The sequence below is a fragment of the Mustela erminea genome, chromosome 8 (assembly GCF_009829155.1).
Source record: "Mustela erminea isolate mMusErm1 chromosome 8, mMusErm1.Pri, whole genome shotgun sequence".
In the NCBI taxonomy this organism is placed as follows: Eukaryota; Metazoa; Chordata; class Mammalia; order Carnivora; family Mustelidae; genus Mustela; species Mustela erminea.
The window spans coordinates 55,434,756-55,453,676 of NC_045621.1; the positions used below are offsets into that span (position 1 = coordinate 55,434,756).

Genomic DNA, 18,921 nt, shown 5'->3' on the forward strand with positions numbered 1-18,921 from the left:
TGTGATGGCTACTCTGGGTTGTAACTGCTTGTGGCAAGGCCTCTGAGAGCAGGGGGCTCACTTACAGGTCTCCCTTAGATGTTGGCATGAAGTGAACAAGTATCTCTCCCAGCACTTCCCAATAGACGTATAATGTAGGGCACATGTAATTCTGAACTTCCTAGTAGCCACATGAAAAAGGAAAGAGGAACAGGTATTATTTACTTTAAAAATGTAGTTTATTTGACCCAATTCTTCTAAAATAATTTATAAGCCATATAAAATTATTAATATGAGGTTTTACATGCATCTCTTTCATACGAAGTCTTCATGCTCCACTATGTAGATGTTTCTAGCCTGTCTCAATTTGGGCTAGCCACATCTGACCCATAGTTCCTCAGTAGGGCGGCACAGATCTATACCATGCTTGGGTATTAGTAACATGCATGTGAAAGGCCTGAGCTGCACAGCCTTCATGGGCAGGGATATAAGAGGCCATACTGGGACCAGATGTAGTAGCCATAGAATCTTGACATTACTGTCTTCCCAACAGAGAGCCTCAGAGGTTGATTTAAAAAACAACAACAACAACAACAACAAAACAAAACCATAAGGGGTTAGGAGAGAGCTTCAGGAGCAGCTTCAGTGAGCAGAAATGGGAGAGGTGTATTTGCTAGATCATGAGTGTTTCAGCAAAAGATTGTCTAGGGGCATAATAATGGAAGCACATGCTCAGAACAGGCAGCGGCCCTAGCTTCAGAAGCCCATATTCCTGCCTTGTTATCCACAGACTGAGTTTGCAAGATGCACACACACTTGGACCTTCATATGCAATCTGAAGCCTTGAGGTTTTATATTTTCACTGTTAGCCTAATATTTGTATCCCGACTTAACCAAGAGTATTTGCAGGGTGGGTATCCCAACACCATTGTGTTCCAAGGCGCACACAGAGATGGCGGGGCGGGGGTTGGGGGGGCGGTGGCAGGGGCTGAGACGTATATCAGAGCTGAAGCAGAGACATGAGAGTGACCTGTCATGACGCTCACTCTGTCAGAATAGTGGGACCGCATCCTCTGTTCTCTGATCTAATACTCTCCTCCCCACTAAGGCTTGGGTAGTTCTCTTTACCTCATGGACATCTTGTGAAAGAGCAGGACTGACAGAATAAGGCTTACTCATGGAAGAAAATGCAGGAACATATCCAGAAGTACACTAGTTCTTTTGGCCCTTTTTTTTTCTTTTTTCTTTTTTCTTTTTTTTTTTTTTCTTTTTTTTTGGGGGGGGAAGCTTTTTATAATTAGGAAACTGGACACGAATTGAATGTTATGTAAAAATTCATGCTTTTAGATTTCTTTCATAACAGAAAGCAGTTGTGTAAGCTGTTACATATTTCTGCTACCAGAGAAATAATATTTTCCAAATATTGTTCGGTTGGTTTTTAATGTCCATTAAGAAACACATTTTTCAAATAGGGCTATTACTTTAATTAATCAGTAAGATCAGTTTCTAATTTGACTATAAAATTATCAATTAGTTGTTAGAATAGCTATAAAGCTATTTTTAAATACAAGCTCTTTCAAAATTCTGCAGTGTAGGATTTATGTGAAGTAGTATTTTAACTACTTTATTCATTCTTTGTGGGGGAAATGAACTTTCATCTTTCATGGGAGTGTTTCATTGCAATTATTGGTTACTCATAATTGCATGTACTTTTTCCTGCGGTGGAGAAGAAACAGCTTTTTCTAGAATAATATGCATGAAATGCTCTAATATTTTCTGATTTAGTTTGTATGTGTATATTTTTAGTCCTCACAACAAATAGCTAATTGCCTTAAATTAAATAAAAACCTCAAGCTTCCTAAACCAAATTATAGATTATTTGTAACTTTCTCTTTAGAAACCGGGGGATAATGAAGTATGCTGCTAAATATTTTTGAAGCAAACTTTGCATAAGGATGTAGCCGCTGGAGGTTTATCATGTTACTAAGGACGCTAATCCTTTGGCTCTCTGTTTTCTCAACAGTCTCGCCACATCTGGGAGTTGGTGCATTTACAGTTCATTACTTACTGCTCTAGCAACATTCTTCCTGACCCATTAAATGAAGGCCTAGACAGACTAAGTGGGGAGAACATTGTTTTATTACTACTGTAGTGAGGTAGAGTATACACAGGTATTATTAGCTGGTCATAAGAATGGTGCTTTTTTACTTCGAATAGATCAGCCAAATTAATCATTCCATAGCTAAAGCTTTTAAGTTTAATTGAACCTTCTTCATCCAATATTGGTTGATCAGAACTGGTTATTTAGGCTTTCCATAATCTTGTTTTTGAAATAGAAGGTGGGGAAGAGAAAAATCAATGTCTCTGATATTTGAAGTGGCTGGTTTAAATCCACACCCAGTGCTGTAGCTTTGTGTTACATGGTGAAGTGCAGGATTAGAGGGATAATGTAACTCAGTGCAAATCATCACGCTGCCTTGGTATGGGTCCTCTGAATGCTGCGGACTTAGCAAAAATAGAATCGTTCCCTTTTTTGTGGTCAAGAATAATTTTGAACATTTTTTGAGGTTACAGAAAGCCTGTAGTAGACTTTTATATAGTAGACTGGCTTTACAATCAGTAAGTCGTCTCACCTGACCAAAAGATAACACAGTTACCTTGTGTACCGAAGGGTTACATATTTTCAGACAATTTAACATTTTATAATTGGGCAACACCAATCTTTTTCTTTATTGCACTTTTGAGGGGTTAGGATTCTGGCCTGCTACTGTGTAACTCTTAACTTCTGGAGATGTTCTAGAGATGTAACAGAAACGGAATTCTTCTATCCTCAGTGCTAAGATGGTGATTTCAATGACCATCTCTTTTAGTCTTCATATGAAAGGCGAGCAAAACTATGCTGGCAAATTCCTTTAAAGATCCAGGATTTTGTTCTGACTTCTCCCTGTAGTTATAAACTTAAGACACTGCTGAATACTCAGCTTAAGGAAGTCAGGTAATAATTATGAGCTAAGTCTGACGGAAAGGAAATAAAAGGGAAATCAAAAATAAATACATGCTATTAAGTTGGACCCACCAACAAATATTTGTGAGCACCTATTGTGTGCTGCATATGTGTAACAACACATGTAAAGGAATGGATCATGGTAGAATTGTTCCTCACTATACTTGCCTAATGTAATTAAAATTAAATTTAGAAAAAAAAATAACCATTCTTTAAAAAGTCAACATGCAGAATATTTCAATCCCACAAAATAATTAAATGGCAAATTAATTCATTTTGTGCAGCTTGATTCTATATGTAAAGCACACAATGCCTGGCACAGAGTAAAATCACAGTAAATGATCATGTTACTGTAGTTTATATTGATTTATGAGCATTTATCCTGTTCAATCCCATGTAGATAAAGGCTAATAGCAAACCATAGAATGACATAATTCCACTGGTCATTCTAAATACGTGATAAAAGAAAGAGGAGGACAGAATTCTGGTACCTGCACAGAAAGGCAGGGAAATCCACAAATCTGGGAAATAGCCTTTTCCCAAAAGTAGGTGTTAGCAGGAGTCAGGAGGGGAGGCAGGAACCATGAAAAACAAGACTTTCTATCAATGATCAGAAAACTAGGCATCAACTCCTAGACCCATCGTGCTAAAGTACCACCCCTTTTCTTAGTCCTGTTTTCACCTGAAGTCTGTGACTCACCCTGTTTCATTTTCTGTAGCCGTATATCTAATTTTATACTTATAGCCTATAATGTAATAGGCTTTCCTTTCCATAGGCCTTGCCTTACGGTTAAGTTTTATACATTTCTTCTGTGAAGTACAACGTAGCCTATTAGAAAATGGTGCCCTCCCCCATGTGTTGAATTCTGTGAAGTGAGGAATCTGAAAATATGTTATAAAATTGTCAGAGGAGTTTAGGAGATGACCTCCTCACCAACAGTGTCTGGGCTACGGGCTGCCTGTGGCTGGCTCAGCCCCAGCAGGCCCCGGCAGTTCCCTAGGTCGACTATAGCTGTCCTCTTAGCAAGAAGTGCTAAAGCCCCATTCATGGCAGCCTTTATCACCCCCCTTCTGTGTCTCAACCCACTCTTTCTTCCATCTTCTCTCCCTTCCCCCGTCTTTGCATCAAAATTAAACCTCCAGGGACTTGTTTTTCATCCTTAGCAACCAGGTCTCTCCCTTGGTCATCAGTCCTTTGATACCTTTCCCCTGAAACAATGCTTTTCAAGTGTCTTTTACACATGAAACTCTGTTTCCAACAGAAACACACAGTGTGGCCCAGTCCTGAGAACAGATGAGTATGGAGCCACTCTGGGTGAGTTGGGGTGGGGACCTGGCAGCCTGCTGCCAATCCTCCTCTCCCCACACCTCACACGGCTGCCCCTGAGAGAGTCCAGTGAAACCTCCAGAAAATAGGTAACACAACCTCCCTAGATTAAAACCATTTTATATAGAAACTTCTGGCCAATTCTGTCAGAATGCAGGGAGAAATAGCTCCACCTGAGGAACTGAAGTTCATCTCAGAAGCACCCCCAGTGTATGCTGCACTCCTGACTAGAACCCATTTCTTGTTTGCCACGTGATGATTATATAAACAAAGGTCTATAATGGTCAACAGAACAAGCTTTCAGAGACAAATCAAGGTCTTTACTTTTACTGATCACAAATTGTCTACCTCCCTCCCGTTTGGAGCCTAGCTAGATGAACCACTGCCGAGGCTAAGGTCCTCTGGTGATGGTGAGCTAACCCACCCCAAAGGGTAGGAGCAAGAAAAGGGCGAAAGACCTTGAGAAACAAGGGTAAGACCATATAGCCAGGTCCAGAAGTCAAAGCCAAGGGTAAGAGGAGAGCAACCAGGCATAGCGCGGAGCAGAACCCCTTCGCAGACCAGAGCCCAAGTATCAGCCTCCATCAGCGACCTCTCCCTCTGTAGCATGGATAGGACAGGGTGATGTGCACGGAAGGGGCAGTCCTCTCTCCACTCAGAGTATCAGTTTACTATCTGCAGTTCTGGCTCTATGCTTGTACTTCTCCTTCCTCCAAAGGAAGAGCTTCTGTCAGCTCTCACACCTCCCTCCTTTGTAGAGGGCCCTGCAGTTTCTCCCGGCCTCAGAAAGGCTGAGCAGACAGTCTGCTGTTACCGGGCAGGCACTGGAGCAGCAGTTTTCCCCACACTCTTGATCGGTCATGTTCACAAGCCTCACACGCTTTCACGGAAATGAGCAGATTTGCCGGCTCCTTCCCCTCCACAGGGCCTCAAGCGTTTCTGTGTATTGATAATTCTAAAAGCACCGTGTGGGCTTTTAAGTGTCTTGTCAGGGATCCACCAGGAGTGCGGGGCTCAGAAGGAACCTCAGCACCAAATGCGCCCCCTCTCCTCGCCCCTCCTTTTCCTTGGGGAAATGCAGTAATGTGAAAATGACGTAGAGTAGGTCTACTCTTGAGTTAGCTCTAATTTCTAAAAGGATAATTCCTAGAAAATATGTGTGCTGTAACAATAATTTAACCCACCTCATCTTTGACACAGAAATGAAGATGCTCTAATATGCATACAATTTAAATACCCCTCTAATAAGCTCCGTTTAAGGTCTGTTGGGCAATCCTGATACGAATTACAATATGAGGGATTTAATGTTTTGTTAGTCTCACCTGTATCCAAAAGAGAATAGCAATAACTTGCACATGGTAATAAAACTCTTAATGTGGAAATAAAAGTGTTTAAACCTTATCCTAATGAGGGAGACGAAGCAAATGGAACTGCAGTGTATGTTACGTATGTTACTGCAAGCATACTTAAGTTTGAGCTTCCCAGGAGCAAAAGTAGAAAAAGGAAGCATGATACAGAGAAATGTGTCAGCCTTTTGAGAAAGAGAAATTGTTTCCAAGTACAAAATTCTAAAAATGGTTTGTCACACAGAACATTGTATGTAAGGGATGATGCACGACAGCTTTACAACAATCACAGGTGCATTAAATTCATGACCCTTGATTGGATTATGCCCCTCCCCCTCCAAGAGTGGCTCTAATTTGCTTTGCTGAAGCTACAGTCATCTTGTCTGGTAGACACATAGGCTCTAAAACTTAAGGACTCTTAGCGCTTTGTAATACGCTGCCAGAAGCTCACATATGTTCACTCAACATTTATTAGAGGTCCGTCCCCTGCCTGGTTGCAAATTCAGGCCATAGATTAGATATGGAACAGACTGAGTTCACATCACTTAGGGCTAATATGTTTGTTTTATTCCTGAACCTACAGGATCTCTAACTGATGGTTTGATTTTTTTTTAATCTCATTTTTTAGGAGTTCTTTGGAATTTATCTTCATGTGATGCTGTAAAGATGACAATCATTCGAGATGCGCTCTCAACCTTAACAAACACTGTGATCGTTCCACATTCTGGATGGAATAACTCTTCTTTTGATGATGATCATAAAATTAAATTTCAGACGTCACTCGTTCTACGTAATACTACAGGTTGCCTGAGGTAAGTTCTTTATTTCTTCTTTCCAATGAATTCTTTGATTAAATAACATGTGTCATGGTTGAGTTGATTTTAGAAGGATTTATTTCATCTTATAAACACTTACCTACCTTTCTAAGTTTGCTTCAAAATTTAGGCCACTGGACTCTTACCCTGTGAGGAAAACACCATGAGCACAGACTAGTGGCCTGAAAGACATTATCTGATAAATGACTCTTCTGTGGATTAGTAAAAAGGGCCCTTTCAGGCTGAAATTACTGCCAAAATTCCAGTGTTTTCTACTTAACAGCATTTTCCTGGTTATCACATCCTGACTGCTAATGTGTTTGCAGCCTGGTTTTTGTTTAAATTCAAAATGTGATGGTTAAGACTTCCCTGCTTTTTAAAAGCTGCAAAAAAAAGGTGTGTGGTTTAAACAGTTACTGGGTTTGAATTTATAAATAACTGAAAATGAGCCCAAATACTATTTTAAGTCATTATCTTTAGCACGTGAAACTCATAAGGGCTCCTTTAAGTGTGGACAGGCGTGCTTATTGTTTACCGTTAATACTCATCAGCTCAGCTTCTACCCAGTGTCCCAAGCATACAGTGCTCTGGGAACTTGAAGCAGAAGCCTTGGGACAGAGTGGCGTGGTGACTCTGAGAGGCAGCCTGGCTTCCCGCCCCACTCTGAGCCTCGGTCTCCTCATCTTTAGAATAGGCATTAAAATACCATCTCACATTTGTGAAGAAGCAGCTCATATAAAGTGCTTAGCGTAGTGGCTGACACACAGTGGGCACTAGCTAACATTTAAGCATCCCTATAACAGCTTGAAAGATGGGGAGGGAGCCTGAGTTGCTACTCTGAGGCAGCACTGTTATGACAAGTGACTGTCAGCCGCCTTGCTGTGGGTGGATGACAAGAGTCAGGATCCTGGGAAACAGGCCAGCTCCCTAACTCAGATGCCTGCATCAGAGGGCAGATTATATTACCTCCCGATGGTCTGTGGAAGGAACGTTTCATCCTTTCTCTGCTCCTGGATCCAGGGAGGCTGTGATCACTCCTTGGCCAGCCTGCCGGCTTCCCAGAGACAGGACACAGCAGTCCAGTTCCCACGGGGGCTCCAGGCTATAACCATTTTTGGTGCACACCCCCCGTGTGAAATCAGTGATGAACAAGACAGGTCCCTGCTTTGAGAGAACCATATTCTATTGAAAACAAACAAGAAAATAACAGTAGGTGCCATGGTGATGTAAGAGTCATTAGGAGATTATTTTCATGGTCAGGTGCCCCTCACAAGAGGTGAAGTTAAAGTCTAGATCAGAAATCCCACCAGGAGCTGCTCATTGGAGGATGGGGTGGGGTCAGGAGGAGGCGTGTTCTTAGCAAAGGGAACAGGTAATAGAATGGCTCGAGACAAAAATGGGCTCAAGGCTGGAGCTTAATGGGTGAGGCACAGAGTGGTACCAGATTATGTAAGATTTTTGAAGTCAGAGGAAGGAGTTTACAGTTTATTCCAGATGTCTCAGGAAACTGTCAGAGGGTTTTAATCTCGGAAGTAGCGGGACTGGATCCTGGCTTCAGTGTGAAGACTGAACAAGGGCAGCAGTAGAAGAAATAGGAGGCTGAGTCTGTTGCAGCAATCCAGGCAGACCACGACAGTGGCCTAGACCAGGTGCTGGAGCAAAACAGGAAATAGAGGGTATTTTTGTGGAGGGAGAGCTAATACCTAAATCTTTGGCTGGATCAACTGGGAGCACAGGAAGAAGAAAGGGTGGAGGGATGAGCTGTTGAGAGTTTTGAGATGTCTGATTAGCTCTCCACGTGGTGATGCCAGGAAAGCAGTTGGATAAAGGAGCCTGGAGTTTTACAGAGAGGTCAGCCTAAAGGTAAATGTTTGGGAGTCTTGCCTGGGCCTGCAGGTTGGCTTAAAGCCAAGGGATAGAAGCAGAACACCCATGAGAATGTAAAGATAAAGACAAGAAGGGACCAAGGTAGTCCTGGGCACTCCAGAGGGACCCACCAGCAAAAGAGACTGAGAAGGAAAGGCAGCAAGATGGGAGGAAAACTAAAGAGGTAAAGAGTCCCGGGGGCTTGTAAAGGAACGTAAGACGGCAGCTGTTGACTGCTGCTGAGAAGTGACACAAGATAAGAGCAGAGAAGGGACATGGGTGACACTCTCTGGCCCCAGAAAAATACAGATGAAAAATCATTCCAAAACCCCCTTATTTGGCCTAAGCTTTTACAAAATCTCAGACTTAGCCTAGAACTCTTGTTAATAAGATATAAAATTGATTCCTTAAAATTTGGTGTCAATTCATTAAGGCAAACTGATATCAAAAGTTTCAGTATGGGGGCCCCTGGCTGGCTCAGTCGGTACAGCATGCAACTCTGGATCTCAGGATTGGGAGTTCATTTCTACACTGGGTGTAGAGATTATTTTAAAAATAAAATCTTTAAAAAGAAAAATGTTTTAATATGGATGAGACCTAAAACAATTTTCAGGGCTTTTTATATTTGGGAAAAAATGAGGAAAATTGTACCATAAGCAAATGTCCATATTTAATATGAATGGTTATACAAGAAATGACATTTCATCTGTTCATTCAGGAAGGATTTATGACCACCTCTCACAGGCAAAACATTGTAATAGATGCAGGGACTGCCAGTCATGGTGGCCCAGAGCAGAGCATGTCTAGAAATAACAACCATGGTTAACAGACACTGCAGGCCCTTTGCTAATTCTTTTATAAGGAGCGTTGCTTCCTCACATGACCCTGTGAGGTGGTCAGTATTATTCTCCCCTTTTTACATATTGAGGAAGCTGAGGAGGATGGACCTCAAAACCATTTTTAAGAGGTTAAAAAGTGGTTTATCATAGGGGGGATACAGAGTTTCAGATGGCCCTGCTCCCTTCTGTTTGAGTGGATAATGAGGGGTTAGTCACTGGGAGTTCTCAGGGTCTCCTCACACAGGATCTACATGGCTGCTCTCGGTCGTCCGGCCCCTCAGACCATCCGGTAAGGCTCCATGGCTAAGGAGTGAGTTGTTCATCTCAGCAGCTTCCATGTGTCTCTGCCATTCAGGAACCTCAGCTCCGCAGGGGAGGAAGCCAGGAAGCAAATGCGCTCCTGTGAGGGGCTGGTGGACTCGCTGCTGTATGTGATCCACACGTGTGTGAACACCTCCGATTACGACAGCAAGGTCAGTGCTGGCTGGCCACGCGAGGGGCGCGATGGCAGGTGACAATAGCTGCCTGACGCTGCTCTTGCATGCCACTGTTCTTTCTGGAATTCTTGACCCTTTCGTACTCATTACACTATACTCCGGATTAAGGGGGGGGGGTTCTCTTAAAATTACAAATTAACAGAGACATAACAATTTAAGAAAATAGCCTTAAAAACCATTAAAACTGAGTAACTCCGTATGGCCAAGGACTAAGCATAGGATGGAAGGGTCCTGACTTTCTTTATGGTTGTCTTGAGCTAATCTTCACTGTGACTGCCCCTGCTGCTGTTGCCTCCAGTCATGTGCCCTATGGCTAGAATCTGATCCATCTGTATTTGAGTATCTACTGAATAAACGTTCCTAGTCAGGTGCTGTAACCCACCAGCCTCTCTGCCTTTCTAGCCCCAGTGCAGGCCATAGCCCCCCACCCCACACCCACTTGGATACCCTTCTCTACACATCCCCAGTCATACCCTTTCATCCCTCCCTCTGTTGCCATGCTGGTTAGTTTGTTCCCAGTAGGTGCCCCTTCTGCTCCCCTCCTGTTTTCCCCATCCTTGCCCCAGCACAGAGCCTTCTACTACTCATTTTTTTAGCTGTGACAACCACCTAGGATCTGCCCCAGGCGCAGGGGCTGAGGAAGGTGGCAAGAAACAGGAAGGAGGGGGCGCCTGGGTGGCTCAGTGGGTTAAGCCGCTGCCTTTGGCTCAGGTCATGATCTCAGGGTCCTGGGATCGGGTCCCGCATCAGGTTCTCTGCTCCGCAGGGAGCCTGCTTCCTCCTCTCTCTCTCTGCCTGCCTCTCTGTCTGCTTGTGATCTCTCTCTGTCAAATAAATAAATAAAATATTTAAAAAAAAAGAAAAGATAGGAAGGAGGGACTAAAGGTGTCAGGATTTCCAAGGTAGGCCAGATACTTGCCTTTCAGGACAGGCTAGATGAGAGGCCAGAAGTAAGCCTTGTGTCATAAATGTGGCTCTGAGAGAGAAAAGAACGATGAGTGATAGGCTCAGGGAGAAGATAGGGGAAGAGTTCAAAGTGATGGCCAGACTTTTGTTTGAACCTCATTGAACCAGAAGATCTGTAGATGAAGTTGAGAGGAGTAAGCAAGTGGAAGGAGAGCTTCCTGGGAAAGGGGTGAGCTTGGCTTTAGGTGCTCTCAATGAAGTGACAGCCCCGCAGTCAGAGGTGTGATACAGACCTTAAGAAGCAAAAGACCATATACAGAAGGCAGAATGGCACAAAGAGATCATAGAACTTTCCGAAGAGGGAGGGGAGAGTTCGGAGACGGATGGAAAGGCCAAAGACAAGACTTGGGGGGAGGGCCTTCGCCAGAGATGGGGTCGCTCACACCTCTTGTCATGGGGAAGACTTCTAGTGGCAAGAAGGAGTGAGGTTCTGGCAACTTAGGTGCCTCTCTGCCCCTGCAGCAACCCCGAAGCAGAAACGCTGGGCATTTTCTCTTCCAGAGCCTTGCACATTTTAATCAGCCCAAAATCAGATCCACAGACATAGTAGGGACAGCTCTGCACTCTGTCATTTGGGTATCCCACAAAAATTATAGAATCATCATTCTTTTCCTAGATTGTTTCAGGTTCCCATAAGTGAAAAAGCAGTCTTCTCAGATTCTGCATTTACTTAAGCTCACTGCTGCTCAGTACAGAAGCGTTTGCAGTAATGTGCTACGATGATTTTAATTATACGCCGTGTTGGTTTGCAGACTGTGGAGAACTGCGTGTGCACCCTGAGGAACCTGTCCTATCGGCTGGAACTGGAGGTCCCGCAGGCCCGGCTGCTGGGGCTGAGTGAGCTGGATGACTTACTAGGAAAAGAGTCTCCCAGCAAGGACTCGGAGCCAAGCTGCTGGGGGAAGAAAAAGAAAAAGAAAAAGAGAACGCCACAAGAGGATCAAGTTAGCATTTTATTTGACATGAAACTCTAAAGTTTCATTTTTCTAGGAGTAAGAAATCACATATTTGGCAAGAAAAGAAAATTTCTCATTATACAGTTTTTCTACCTAACTGTAGCTGAATCCAGCAGAGAGGAATGTTTTCAAGTATTGGAGATTGTGTTCATTTGCTTCCATTTCATGTGTGCTCTTTGTTTTTCAGTGGGATGGAGTTGGTCCTATCCCAGGACTGTCAAAGTCCCCCAAAGGGGTTGAAATGCTGTGGCATCCATCCGTGGTAAAACCATATCTGACTCTTCTAGCAGAAAGTTCCAACCCAGCCACCTTGGAAGGCTCTGCCGGATCTCTCCAGAACCTCTCTGCCGGAAACTGGAAGGTACGATGTCCTCCAGGGGTCCCCACTTCTTTCTATCTGTACAGCCAGACCAACAATGACAGTGAAAGGGACACAGTTATTAGGGCAAAAACGGGAGAGGGGCGATAGCGGTTGGCTTTAGGCTCAAAGATGAATGTGACATAGCCCTCCCTGTACAAACTGAAAGCTCGCAGGAAGAAAGTACAGATCAAGTCGGTATAGTGTAGAATATGAGTACTGTAGGGTCTCAAAAATGGACATCTAACCCAGCCTGGCAGGTGAGAGAAAGGCAAAGAGGGGAGACCAGAAGTACGGAAGGTTTCCTGGAGAGATGGTGCTGCCCCAGTGGAATCTTTCAAAATGAACAGAAGCCAGCCAGCAGAGTCTGAGGTTGAGGGTGTAGAGGCAGTGATCCAGAGAAAGGGACAAAAGAAAGGCCTTGAGGTGAGAAAAGGACAGCATGGTGGAGACTGCAAGATGGGTGCCGGGCATCAAGGACAGCACAGGCGTGGCCCAGGTTGGATCCAGGCATTGGAGATAGGCCTGGCGGCCAAGCATCAAGAGCTGAGATTTGACCTGCAAAACAGAAGGGCCACTAAAAGGATTCAAGCAGACAGGTCATACAGATGTGGATACTCTTGGGTCCCTCTGCCACAGTACAGAAGGTGAATTCAAAGAAGAGGAAAGTAGAGACTAGGATTCGGTGCTAAACGTGCCAGAGGCCTAAGTTAGAGCTGAGCTAGGGCAGCACTTGCAGGGAAAAGGGACCCCTCTTCCTCTCTCACACGCTTACAGAACATACATGTGTGGCAAAAGTTACCGTGTCTCCTTAAAGGTGTGTAACTTCTTTATGAAAACTGAAAGTGGTTTCCTACTGTTACCACTGTAAGAGGTTCTCAAAACTTTATAAACATCATCTACCAATTTCCCAGACAATCCTTTTCTGAAATATTTTCAGCCTCTAAACACTTCTTGACAAGTGTATTTTTTTTGTTTCCAGTTTTTATTTAAATTTTAGTTAACACATAGTGTAATGTTGGTTTTAGGAGTAGAATTTAGTGATTCATCACTCACAACACCCAGTAGTCATCCCAGCAGGTGTTGATCGTAATGCCCAGCCCTCCACCTCCACTCCAGAAACCCTCAGTTTGTTCTTTATAGTTGAGAGTCTCTTGTGGTTTGCCTACCTCCCTTTTTTTATCCTTCCCCAATGTTCCCGTTTTTTTTTTTAATTCCACATGTGACTGAAATCATATGGTATTTGTCTTTCACTGACTGACTTATTTCACTTAGCATAATGTATTCTAATTCTATCCACGTCATTGCAAATGATAAGATTTCACTCCTTATGGCTGAGTAATATTCCATTGTGGTATGTGTGTATGTATATATGTATATAGAGATACACATCTACATATACACCACAGCTTTTTAATCTAGTCATCAGTCGATGGACATTTGGGCTCTTTCCGTAGTTTGGCTATGCTGATAATGCTGCTATAAATATCGGGGCGCATGTGCCCCTTTGAGTCACTATTTTATGTCCTTCGGGTAAATACCTAGTAGTGTAATTGCTATCATAGGATAGCTCTATTTTAAACTTTTTGAGGAACCTCCATACTGTTATTCAGAGTGACTGCACCAGTTTGCATTCCCACCAACAGTATAGGAGGGTTCCCCTTTCTCCGCATCCTCACCAATATCTATTGTTTCCCGTGATGTTAATTTTAGCCATTCTGACAGGTGTGAGGTGGTATCTCATCATGGTTTTGATTTGTATTTCCCTAATGATGAATGAGGTTGCGTATCTTTTCATAGTCTGCTGGCCATTTGGAAAAATGTCTATTCATGTCCTCTGCCCATTCTTAACTGGATTATTTGGTTTTGGGGATGTTGAGTTCAATAAGTTGTTTATAGATTTTAAATACTGACCCTTTATCAGAGACATCATTTGCAAATATCTTCTCCCATTCCGTAGGTTGCCTCTGAGTTTTCTGACAAGGGTATTTTAGTAGAGTTTTTATAATGCTTGTTTTTGGCTTCTTCCTTCACCACCACCTCCCAAAGGGGGAATCTTTTGGCCACTGTATTATCCATGAGAGTGAAAAGCATTGGTCAAGCTAGGTGTGGTTTGTTTCATGCAGTCACCTGCTATAATGAATGCATACAAGTTATTTATGGCCTGGTGCTAAGCCAGCATGGTCATTTCGTTATTGTTGCTCTTAAGTAACATGCTAATAGCTCAGCATCTAAGTGCTGGCTCTGGAGTCAGATGCCTTGGTTTTGAATCCTGGCCCTTCCACTTAATAGCTAGGGGCCTTGTACTTTCCGTCCTCAATTTCTTCATCTGTAAAATGGAGATAATACCATGAGGTGGTATACTTCATGAGGTGGTTGTAAGAGTTAAATGAGATAATAAATGTGAAGGACCTAGGACAGTGTATAGCACATAAGTATTTATAAATATTTATGTTGGTGACCCAGTGTTCACATCCAGTTTCTTGTAACCCAAGAGATACATTTGATGACAATAAAAAAGATAGTAATTGACAGAGATGAGATTTGAGTTGTGTTTAATTTCACCTCTTGAGTCATTTAGTGAATGAAAGTTAGATGGCTAGCTCGTTTAAAATATAAATACTATATTACAATCATTTCAAAAGTATCTAAAATAATAAATCAAAATATTAGAGCCTCATTAAGAAAACAAGATAGTCATAACCACAGATGTTATCAAGTCAGAAGCTATTTTGGGAGTGATGAAAACTGTAGTGTCCCCAGAGGGAAACACTCTCGGCTGGGCTGGGCTGGGCTGGGCTGGGCTGGCTGGGCTGGGCTAGGTGGTCTCCGGATGAGAAGGGTATTGGCTCTGTCCTTGGAGATTTCAGAGAGAGGTTGAGAAAGCTGCCTGGATGCTTTACTCTATAGCAAGTCATGTATTCCATTTCCTTCCCCTCACCGCTCCACCGTAGATTTCATTTGATTTAGAAAATAGAAGTATTTTTTTCATATGAAGAATGTTAATAGGATCTTTGAAATGCATTTTTCCTCTTACTTGTATTATTAAAGTAATCTATTCTGTTGGTATTCAAGAAACTGAGTGGTCAACCGTATATTTTAATGTTCAAAATAGTACAAAAGGCTGGCCGATCTTTGTCCTCCTATCTTGACCACAGCAGGAAGGTATTAGATGTTTTATGAGCAACATTTTTCAATTATCCTAAATTTTGAAAAACAGTATGCATTGGTAAAATATGTCAATAAAAACTCAAAACAAGATTAAGGACCCAATTTTCAAATGCTACTTTTTTTTTTTTAATATCCCTGATGACTTAGCTAGCATTCGTTTCCAATTCAAATGGTACACACGTTGACTCGCTGAACAGACTTGCCTCATAGCCACAAAAAGAATTTCTTGACTATGAATTAAAAAAAGCAGCAAACTAATCTTGCATAAGAAAGCATTTTGCACACAAATATACTTTTTCACCAGTCTGTATGAATTATGATGCTTGATGTTTCTGGAGAATTCTTTTCTTCTGAGGCAAGGGCTTTTTTTCAGTCAATCTCTTTGAAAGGTTACTGAACTCTAAATATTGTTGCAGAGAATACAGGAAAAGAATGTACTGGTGGAGACAGGTTCTCCTGTCATGTGCACTGATCAGCTACCATCTCTGCCATCCTATTTATAGCCTCTGGACCTGGCATGGGGCCAATTGCAGAGAAGACCCAAGATCTTTCCTTAATCATGTTTATGTATCTGAGATAGAAAGCAATCACTGCCTTCTTTTTCTGCACAAAAATATATGGCAGATGGTGGTTTGAGATTTTTAGGCTTCAGGATTTCTTTTTAAATCAGTCATCCTTGCCTGTCTTTATCTCTAACTATAGCTTTTTCTTTACTGACACCACAGATTTAATCTCTGATTGAAAAGAAAACATTTAATCTATTAGTTTATCTTCTGGAAACATCTTTTTTAGGTGACAGTAACATCTGAGAGTTGAACTGTGTTTTATACTACTGTTGCCTTGTTTTACTCATTAGTTTGCAGCATATATACGGGCAGCTGTCCGCAAAGAAAAAGGGCTCCCCATCCTTGTAGAACTGCTGAGAATGGATAATGATAGAGTTGTTTCTTCGGTGGCAACTGCCTTGAGGAATATGGCGCTAGATGTTCGCAACAAGGAGCTCATAGGTATGTTCTGGTAACAAGGTAAGTTATAAAGAAAAAGTAACTACATTTATAAAACTACCAGTGCCTGGGTGGCTCAGTCAGCCATCAAGACTGAGATCAAGTCTTGATCTCAGCTCAGGACTTGATCTTAGGGTCATGAGTTCAAGCCCCATGTTGGGCTCCACACTGCATGTGGAGCCTACTTAAAAAATAACAATAACCAAAAAAACCTTTTCTTTTGATTTGTAAAAATACAACATTTTAAATGATCAGTAACTGAGTTCTACTCTCTGGTTTCCTGGCATATCTGTGTACCCTTTGTGCTATCTATCCTTTGTGACCATTCCTTTTCAGCAGGAGGCAAGCTCATTAATTAAACATTGATCAGGGAAGGAAAATTTTCAAAAAAGATGGCAATTTCAGTTACACATTACTACATTGCTTGATTTGGTGTCTCTATTTCCCAAGAGAGATTCATTTCCTGAGCAAAAAGAGAAGTTAATTCTCACTTCTGATTTCTGAGACTTATATCTGCTAATTTACCAACACTACCATGTTCTAAATTTTAAAAATAACATAAATGGTTTGTAGCTTTTCTCTCTCAGATTTGTTTAAGTGTACATGCTAAGACAGAACCACTGTCCCAAGGCCATTTCCACACCAGAGCAGGGTCAGGACAAGGCTAAAGCAAGGGAGACACATAGGGTATAAAATGGTAGGAGGCACCCATCCTCAGAGCTGTCCAAATGTAGGGTTGGCACTTGCATGAACCTGACACTGAGCACGTCTTCAAGTTTGACACCCTCGGCAGCTTAGCATGCTTGCCTCCAAGGCCATTGCCACACTCTCAAGCAGAGTGTAGGGTAAAGATCAGAGACTCTCTAGTGGACCTCAAGTTGAACCCCAGATCTGCTTCTCATTGGCTGTGTCCTGTGAGTGAGCCCACTCAGCTTCAAGTCTTTCATCTAAATTTGAAAACTCTTCCTTAATTCTGTGTCTGAAAGGGAGCTGACCACCTTGCTGTCCTTACCACGGGTTTGCTGTGCAACTCAAACAAGAGAATGAAGCAGCTCCTTAGAAAACGCTCCCCGCCAGTCCCACAGCTGAGGACAGGCCAGGAGAGAGGAAGGGGAGGGATTTGACAGGATCTTATTTGGAATAGTGAATAGGTATTGAACTCATTAAAATATGCCTGCCCAGGGTCGGGGGCAGGGGGAGACTAAGAACAAGGGCCGTAATATTTACTTTAAAGAGGATTCACTGTGGCACCTTACATGAAAGCACTTACACAGGGCCTGGCAGAATTGCTATTTTAAATTATCACCTAGATTAACCTGCTCTTAACACACCATTCTTTTGAGCCAAATTGTCCCCCATGGAGAGAAAAGCAGCCTCTTCCACACCCTTCTTACAGTCCAGCTGGTGCCTGTTGCCAGTACGCAAACCAGAACTCTTAGTTCCCGCACTTCCTTGAGAGAAATCCTTTAGGTCCCTAAAGAGATTTTGTTTTGTTTTGTTTTTTAAGTTATTTAAAAATCTATAGTGTTTGAATTTCTTATAAGAAGCACATATAGTTAGGGAATTCCTGATGCTAAAAAAGAAAGGGTTGACAATATGTGATGACATATGGCCTATCATTCCACAGCTGGAAGGGGACACAGAGGTGCAGAGATATGGGCCCGCACCACTGAGGGCCAGGACCTCTGGGAAAGATGAAAGTGTATGAGAGTCTTGGCTTCTCTCAGTGCATCCCTGTGTTTTCTGTGAAGGTCCTGACGCTCTTGTAAACTTTCACGAGCATTTTCTCTCGCCAGCTATGAGCATATTTTTACCCAACTGGAGCACTCTTAAATGGTTTCATGAATGACCTTCTTGTTTCTCTATAAAGTTCCCTTCTTTCCTGAGGTCTAAGCCCCTCCCAGATTCAGTATTCGACTGTAATTCACTCAGTACTTCTGTTCCTAAGAACCATCCCCTTCTTCATCCCTTTCACTCTCTGTTCATGTCCATCACCAGCACTAGTGATGGACTTTCTCTTCAGAACCATTTTTCACAAGGAAACAAAGTTTTGTCACTCTACAAAAATTACTGCATATACTGGACTTGAGTTGGACCAACCCAGCTATCCAGAGCTGCAGGCTCCAAGGGGACCACCGGCCTCACTCACAGACAGAGTGAGCTGCCTTAAGCCAATCTCAGGGGGCAGCTTAAAGTTGTGCCTTAGCAAAATGACGCATTGTGTGTCATGGACATTTTGGGTTTTCTTGAGTATTCAAAATCACCAATGCTAACTTCCATCTGTTCTGAAAACCACATTTATCTTCTGGCTTATAATGTCAACATTGTTTTTCTGCTATTCACAACAGTGTTCACTGTGAGTAAGCCAGAGCCTTCCCTTTGAAATGCTGTAAATTATGCAGTGTGTAGTCAGCGCCTGTCTTCTACTGCTTACCATTGTAATATAAATAGGACTTTAATAAAACACCATTTTGTATCCACTCAATTATTAGCATGGGAAAAAAAAAACTAAGAAAATATTTACTTGAGTTTTAGTTCATTTCTTCTGCATGTCGTGCAATTATTCTAGTTAGACAGTAATTGACATTGAACAAGCTAGAGATATTTTGGTTTTGGATAGAAGAGAAACTGAGTATCTATAAAGAAATGCTTCAGTAGCTAAGGGGCTCCCCGGCCCTGTCCTGTCAAGAATTCTGTTATCCCTACCAGATAATGTAGCCATCATTTTAATTCCAAATGTCACTTGTGTCTTGTTAAAAGAAACAATCAGCTGGTATTTACATTCAACTTGAT

At 42.4% G+C, this 18,921-nt stretch overlaps 1 protein-coding gene across 8 annotated transcripts in view; it reads left to right on the forward strand.

Moving 5' to 3' along the window:
* The window catches only part of PKP4 (plakophilin 4), a 244,260-nt gene that overhangs the window by 212,847 nt on the left and 12,492 nt on the right, over nt 1-18,921 (forward strand). For all 8 annotated transcript variants that reach the window (XM_032355642.1, XM_032355648.1, XM_032355646.1 and 5 more), the window contains exons 12-16: nt 6,285-6,468; nt 9,532-9,649; nt 11,392-11,583; nt 11,783-11,956; nt 15,981-16,131. In XM_032355642.1, the coding sequence (XP_032211533.1) occupies nt 6,285-6,468; nt 9,532-9,649; nt 11,392-11,583; nt 11,783-11,956; nt 15,981-16,131 (819 nt within the window). The remainder of the gene's footprint in view (nt 1-6,284; nt 6,469-9,531; nt 9,650-11,391; nt 11,584-11,782; nt 11,957-15,980; nt 16,132-18,921) is intronic.